Below are 7,711 nucleotides of genomic sequence, written 5' to 3'. Positions count from 1 at the left end.
TTCTATATTTAAGAGATGAGAAATCGAAATCAGAATCGAAATTGAACCAATCCTATGACTGGCACCCGGCAGTTGCCAGGACCCCTGGGCTGGTGGTACGTAAAAAGCGCTATCCAAATCGTGGCCGATGCCAGCGTCGCCTCGACTGGCTTCCGTGCCGGTGGAACGTAAAAAGTACCCACTACACTCACGGAGTGGTTGGCGTTAGGAAGGGCATCCAGCTGTAGAAACATTGCCAGATAAGACTGGAGCCTGGTGCAGCCTTCCGGCTTCCCAGACCCCGGTCGAACCGTCCAACCCATGCTAGCATGGAGAACGGACGTTAAACGATGATGATGATGATAAGTTATTTACATTTGACGGGCATATGGCATAGTGGTTAAGAGCGTGGGCTACTAACCCCAAGATTCCGAGTTGGATTCCAGGTAGTGACCTGAATAATAATAATAATAATAACATTGAAAAATACCTTAGGAATGAGAACCCAGTTTCAAAATTTCCCAAGACACCTGATGAAGGCTGGAGGGTATATCAGCTGAAACGTTGTGTTAACAACAAACAAGATGAGGAAAAATATCCATCAAATGTAAATAATGTACATTATTTTGTTGTTTTTACTTGAATAACTACCCCCTTTATCGCCCCACTTCAACATCCCCTTGGAACTTTCCACTGCCCCCAGGGGAACAATACCACCCACTTTGGGAACCACTGTTTTAAAGTGATCTTCCATCAAGATTTCATGTTAATTAATGCTCCAAATTCCAGTTTAATAACGAGTTGCTCATCCTCGTTTAATATCCGTTTTCCATGCTGTAATGGGTTGGCGGGTCTGACAGGAGTTGGGGAATCAAAAAAACTGCACCAAACTCCATCTGTCTGGCATGGTTTCTACAGCTGGATGCACTCCCCAGTACCAACCACTTTACAGAGTTTATCGGGTGTTTTTTTTATGTAGCACCAGCATCAGTGGGATCACTAAGTAATTGCAAAGCAAGATCCCGTGACTGAGACGGGGTGGGAGTACTATTACAGGGGGTGGCTTTGTGCTTGGTGATGAGAGATTAAAGAAGGAGAGACAGAGTGGAACAGGTCCCTTGGTTGCTTGCTACAAAGCTCATATTTTAAAGCAGTGGTTCCCAAACTTTTTCAGGCTGACGCTCAGGCCACATTCCTAGCACCCCTGTCCCAACCGTTTTAATAAATTCTTCATTGTTTTCAAACCAAATGGAAACCAAGACGGTGTATTTCAACCAAAATATTGTAACCAAAGGATTAACTCGTAGAGCAAGTTTTCTTACAGCTTCATGTTTTTTTTATGGTAAGCCCACATTACTGTGTAAGGAGCCTAGGGCTGGTTTCCTGGTTTGTCTGGCTTATATATATTCCTCCCTGGATGGGATGCTGGTCCATTAGAGAATCTCATTTTTATCAACTAAATGGACTGGAGCAACATGAAACAAGGTGGTTTTCCCAAGAATACAACACATTGCCCAGTCCAGGAATTGAAACCATAATCTTACGATCATGAGCCCAGCACCTTACCCATTAAGCCATCCACCTCCACATGTTTTCTGATGCTGACTATAGATTTGTAACTAACGATGTGCTTCAAGCATCATCTTTTTTTGCCTGTTGTTTGTTTCAGTCATTAGACTGTGGCCATGCTGGGGCACTGCCTTGAAAGAATTTTTAGTTGAATTGATACCAGGACTTTTTTTTTTAAATCCTGCTATTTATTCTGTTGGTCTCTTTTGCTGAGCCATTAAGGTACAGGGATGTAAACAAACCAACGCCAGTTGTCAGGTGGTGGTAGAGGTCAAACAAACACACAGTGGGCTTCTTTCAGTTTCTGTCTACCAAATCCACTCACAAGCTTTGGTCAGCCCAAGACTAAGGTAGAAGACACTTGCCCAAGGTGACACGTAGTGGGACCGAACCTGGAATCATGTGGTTGGGAAGCAAGCTTCTCACCTACACCTTGTAATTTTATTTTTATTGTTAATTAATAAATTTGGCTGAAGATTTAAATGACTTTTGTAATAATGAAATGACTGTTCTTCTGTTTTGCAATGTAGCGATTAGACAAACATGGAATCTGTGCGTTGTTAGCAGCCACATGGGAAGGCCATGCTGAGTGTGTCCAATACCTTATATCCCAGGTGAGAACTAAAGATTCATTTATTTATGCGTCACCATCTGTCGGTCTCTGCTTCATTTTCTCTCTCTCTCTCTCTCTTTCTGTATACCTCTTTCTCTCCTTGTCTTTCTACACTCTCCTTTCAAATATTCCGCATTGTATTAGTGTATGTGTGCATACACACACACACACACACACGTGTTGCGGATGTTTTTTTTGGTGGGGGGGGGGTTATTGAAACTGAAAATGCAGTTTGTCTTGTGACTCAAGTTATTCTCAGGTCATGGTGGTGTGAAATTCAAGCCATGAGACTTGAGAGGTTTCAGTTACAATAAATAAAAAAAAAAACTATACACTTAAATATATATATATATAATATTAATTAGAGACAAAACCACTTTAATGCAAATCAAACAAAGAAAGACTTAATCCAATACATAAAAATTTTATATAAATTAAATAAAATTAAATTTTATTTAATTTATATAAAATTTTTATGTATTGGATTAAGTCTCTTTGTTTGATTTGCATTAAAGTGGTTTTGTCTCTAATTAATATTATATAATATTTTGCTATAAAATTGGATTCAATCCTAAATCTGATTTTTTCCTGTAAATTTGGATTTATTCCCTAATATTTATTATTATTATATATATATATATATATATACAAACAAACATACATATCATCATCGTTTAACGCCCATTTTCTGTGCTAGCATGGGTTGGACGGTTCGACCAGGGTCTGGGAAGCCAGGAGGCTGTACCAGGCTCCAGTCTGATCTTGCAGTGTTTCTACAGCTGGTTGCCCTTCCTAACACCAACCACTCTGTGAGTGTAGTGAGTGCTTTTTACATGCCACTGGCACAGGTATCACAACTACTATTTCCATTTGATATTTATTTCGATGTTGATGTACTTGACTCAATTGGTCTCCTCAAGCACAGCAGGTCATGTGCCACCGGCACAGAAGCCAGTAAAGGCAGCACTGGCATCAGCCACGTTTGGATGGTGCTTTTTATGTGCCACCGGCACAGGTATCGTAACTACAATTTCCATTTGATATTTATTTTGATATTGATGTACTTGACTCAGTAGGTCTCCTCAAGCACAGCAGGTCATTCTGCAATCCAAGGTACTTTGAATGGGCTGAGGCTATGCGAAACTGGTGCAGGAAGCAGCCTGGGTCTTTGCAGTCACAGCATATCTCCAGAGATCTCGGTCCTTTGTCATTGCCTCTGTGAGGCCCAACGCTCAGAGGTCATGCTTGGCTACCTCATCCTATGTCTTCCTGGGTCTACCTCTCCCCCTGATACCTTCAACTGTTTGGGAGTATCATTTCTTCACACATCTCTCCTCATCCATCCGCAGCACATGACCATACCATTGCAAGCGTCTTTCTTGCACACCACATCTGATGCTTCTTATGTCCAGCTTTTCTCTCAGGGCGCTTACACTGTCGTGTGTGCACACTAACATTACACATGCACACTGACATTACACACACACACACATACACTAGCCTGAGTACCCAGCGTTGCTCAGAAGTTTAAAGAATGTTAAAGGAAATAGATATCTTTATTCTGATAAAGATATTTTCAGAAAAATTCTATCAGATGACGTGAGTATAAACAAAGTTATTAAAACAAATCCTGAAATCCATCATAGTTTAATTTCGTAGAACTTCTAACTATACAGTGTTTTCAGTGTGTCCTTTAATTGGTGTAGAAAGGAAAAGGGTTTTGGGACCTCTAACTCGCGAACATCCTACATATAATTGCCCATGAGAGAAGCAAGGAAAAGCAAGGTTAAGTCCAACAGCATTGAGAGATTGTGCTTGAGATTTGCTTATGGACATAGCAAAACTTAGTTTCTCTGGGAACTGGAGCTGTTTAAATTCATAGGGGAGGTCAGATGGGATTAACACGATCCGTAGAATAAAGACATTATCACCCTTATATTCCCAAGAGAAATGAATTTTGGTGGTAAGGACTAAACCTCTTGTTTCTTTATCACAATTAAAAAAGCGTTAATCTTTACTTTAAAATAAAGAGGTGGGGTCATAGACGTATGGCAGAGAATTATTCAATATCGTGTTTGCTTCTATCAGAATGGTTTACTTTTTGAAGCAAAAAACAAAACCAACATGTACAACAGGTATGTAAAACATGTTTCTGTTTTTGCAAAAAAAGTTAATAATTTAGTTACACCCCCCCCCCCTCCGAACCTTCCCCCATTAATGAAAAACCTTCATGCCAAATTTGGTACAGATTGATCCAGCAGTTTGGCTAAGGGTAGATTATAGATTCAATTTCAAATCTGAGGTAGGACCAGTATTCAAGTAGAAATAGTCTCATCAGATTTAAATATGAAATTTCGAGTGTACCCTAGCAAATTTTATTAGGTCCATTCCACGAACAATTGTTTGAATAACTCCTGTCGATATCTCTAATTTATGTCACGGAAATATTGAACTTTAAAATTTATTAAGTTTATTGTATAAACTGAAAGATATCCTACAGTGTATAAACGTGTGTCGGTATGAAGACTTTTAGTTATTTAGAAACCTTTGTTTAGAAACACTGTTTCTAAGGTGGTGAGCTGGCAGAAACGTTAGCACGCCAAGCAAAATGCTAAGCGGTATTTTGTCTGCTGCTACATTCTGAGTTCAAAACCCACCGAGGTCGACTTTGCCTTTCATCCTTTCGGGGTCAATTAAATAAGTACCAGTTATGCACTGGGGTCGATATAATCGACTTAATCCATTTGTCTGTCCTTGTTTGTCCCCTCTGTGTTTAGCCCTTGTGGGCACTAAAGAAATAAGAAACCTTTCTGTTTCTTTTTCTTTAAACCTCTTGTTTCATTATCACAATTAAGAAGTGTTTCAGAATCATTTTCCTTTAAAGCGGAAAAACAAAACTGACATAATTTCCAAACAGCCAGATTTGCTACAGATTGATCCAGCGGTTTGGCCATGCATAGAGGAAACGCGCGCGCACACACACACACCACACACACACACACACACAAGGAATAAAAGTGAAACTGTTATACCACTGCAAAAAAAAAAATCTGAAGGGTCGTATAGGGGGCCAAAATTTGAAACTGTCCCCACTACCTTGCAACCTTCCCCAAGTAATGAAAAACCTTCATGCGAAATTTGGTATTATACTGCTGAGAAAAAAAAATCAGAAGGGCCATATAGGGTGGGGCGTGCATAGGAGAGACACACACACACCCAGAGGATTTTATATATGTGGATAATCTTAAATGTTATTAAGGCCCTTATTCTCTTCTATTTTCAGGGTGCCGACAAACAGATCAAAGCACCGGATGGACGTCATATCGTTGAATGTGCAGATTCGGAGGAAATCAAGACATTACTGAAATAAGTGCCCTAAATGTTTAAATGTTTCATTGCACCACCACCACCACCACCACCACCACCACCAGTAGCAACAACACCCACACACACACACTAAACACAATGTCCATCAACAGAACAGACTTTATTCTCTACTCCACTTCTACCTTCTCTTTCTTTTCGGACAAATTATGAATACAGTCTCATAGATATACACACAACTCCATATCTGGATGCTCGTAAACTCATAGCTATTGTTACCGAGGTAATCGTTTACCACGCCTACCTTGGTCATACAACTACAGACACACAAGCAAGCAGCTTACCAATTCCTTGTTTCCAAACTTAATTACAAAAAATTATGAAAAATTCTATCAATCCAGTGCTTTATATTTTTTCTTTTTTTTTTAGATATATTTACATTTAAATAATAATAATAATAATAATAATAATAAAGAATGAACAAAAACAGCTTAAGATTGTTCTCTCTTTGTGTGTGTGTGTGTGGGAAAGTTTCATAGCAGTTCAGCTCTTTTTGTTTGTTTTTTTCTCTCTTCCCTAATCAGAGGTATATTTAAACACTCTTCTTAATTAGATGGACATCCAATACGTACACAAATGGCTCAACATTAAAGGGACTTTCTGCTTGTGTGTTGGCTCAAACATCTCTCAGTGAAATATTGCACTCCAACTTCTAAACTACACCAATACACATACTGCCATTACTTACATACATACATATATATATATATATATATATATGTATATATGTATGTATGTATGTATGTATAATGTATGGCTCTCTTTTTCTGTGTTATGACTGTATGAAATATTCTGGACCTTTTATTTTGCTTTTTTTTTTTAAGGACCCCCAATTTGGATAAATAAAACAAGAAATTGAAACAATTTTTAAAAACCAGTTTAGTTGTAATTCTTTCTCATAGCAATTCTGTCGCAGACAACATAAAATGATTCTTTCGTTCATTCCTTTGCTTAGCATCTGTTTTAATTTCTGCCTACCAAATTCACTCACAACCATCACAAGGCCCAGCCTTTGTTGCTGTGTTTCAATGACCCTCAGAGATATGCCAGCAGAGCACAAGGTCCTGGCATGTCCTCCCATGCTGGACAGGTCAATGGATAAAGTCTAGACTTGGAGCTGCTTTTCTCAGAAGTAAAACTGGGGTCGCATAGGATCAGTAACTCTACCTAGAAAAAAAAATGCTAAGTTCCAAAAGCATTGATGACAATTGAAAGCTAACAAAACCTGGAAGAGGAACACCTTCCTTCAGGAAAACGTGGAGCAGAATGATAAAATCCGAAAGCAAAATGCAAGGATCCAGCTCAAGAGAAGCAGAAAAGACAACCCAAGGTTGAGAAGAGAGGAGAACAGTTATGGATGGCCGATATTCCATCAGAATCCAAGACTTAATTAAATTCACTGACCAGGCATTAGTCAGCCTGATCTATTGGAGAGGACACTTGCCAAAGTGGTGCAGAGTGGGATTGAACTTCAAACCATGGGGCTGCCAAGCAAACTTCTTAGTTATGTAGCCCCATTCAAGGTAAACAACAATTTTCTAAATATTTTTCTACAGGTTTCCATGGAAACTACAACAATCATGTTTAAACTTTTCAAACAAAGTTTCTCACTCAGTATTTTAATTTTTAATATGTCTCTGTGTCCTGCAAACATGGATAAGATGGACCCTTATTGGAGGCAGTATTTTAGGACCTGATGCCTTCACTGTTGTTCATTCTTAACTGTTTTTTCACTTAAAGGATTTTTGTTTTTAGTGACCAGCACTGGTGATGGTACCATGTAGAAAGCAGTGGTGCTGGTACCACACAAAAAGCACCTGGTGTTCTCTGTAAAGCGGATGATGTTAGGGAGGGCATTTAGCTGTTGAAACCAAACCAAAACAGACAATGGAAGCTGGTGTGGCTCTCCATCCTTGCCAGCTCCTGTGAAACCTTCCAACCCATGCCAGCATGGAAAACAGCCATTTAATGATGATAAGCTAGGAATGTAAACATTGTATCACTGTTTATGTCAATGAGAAACGAAGGCTACAGAATGTTGGAATATACACAAAGACGTGTGCATGCAGCAGCATTTGTGTGCGTAGGAAATGTATATTTTTTTACTTGTTTTAGTCATTGGACTGTGGCCATAGTGGGGCACTGCCTTGAAGGGTCTAATTGAAC

The 7,711-nt window shown here is 39.2% G+C and overlaps 2 protein-coding genes across 2 annotated transcripts in view; both read left to right on the top strand.

The window, feature by feature from the left end:
- The window catches only part of LOC115214038 (myotrophin), a 40,985-nt gene extending 35,005 nt beyond the window's left edge, over nt 1-5,980 (top strand). Inside the window, exons 3-4 of the mRNA XM_029783061.2 lie at nt 2,079-2,162; nt 5,445-5,980. Of these exons, the coding sequence (XP_029638921.1) occupies nt 2,079-2,162; nt 5,445-5,531 (171 nt within the window). The 3' untranslated portion in view covers nt 5,532-5,980. The remainder of the gene's footprint in view (nt 1-2,078; nt 2,163-5,444) is intronic.
- A 162-nt stretch (nt 5,981-6,142) lies between these two features.
- Nucleotides 6,143-7,711, top strand: part of LOC115213839 (tetratricopeptide repeat protein 17) — a 137,154-nt gene continuing 135,585 nt past the window's right edge. Inside the window, exon 1 of the mRNA XM_036504445.1 lies at nt 6,143-7,068. Within this exon, the coding sequence (XP_036360338.1) occupies nt 7,024-7,068 (45 nt within the window). The 5' untranslated portion in view covers nt 6,143-7,023. The remainder of the gene's footprint in view (nt 7,069-7,711) is intronic.

Source organism: Octopus sinensis, linkage group LG7 (genome assembly GCF_006345805.1).
Source record: "Octopus sinensis linkage group LG7, ASM634580v1, whole genome shotgun sequence".
NCBI classification, from domain to species: Eukaryota; Metazoa; Mollusca; class Cephalopoda; order Octopoda; family Octopodidae; genus Octopus; species Octopus sinensis.
The sequence above is the reverse complement of the archived record's forward strand: the minus strand, read 5'-3'. Positions and strand labels throughout refer to the sequence as shown.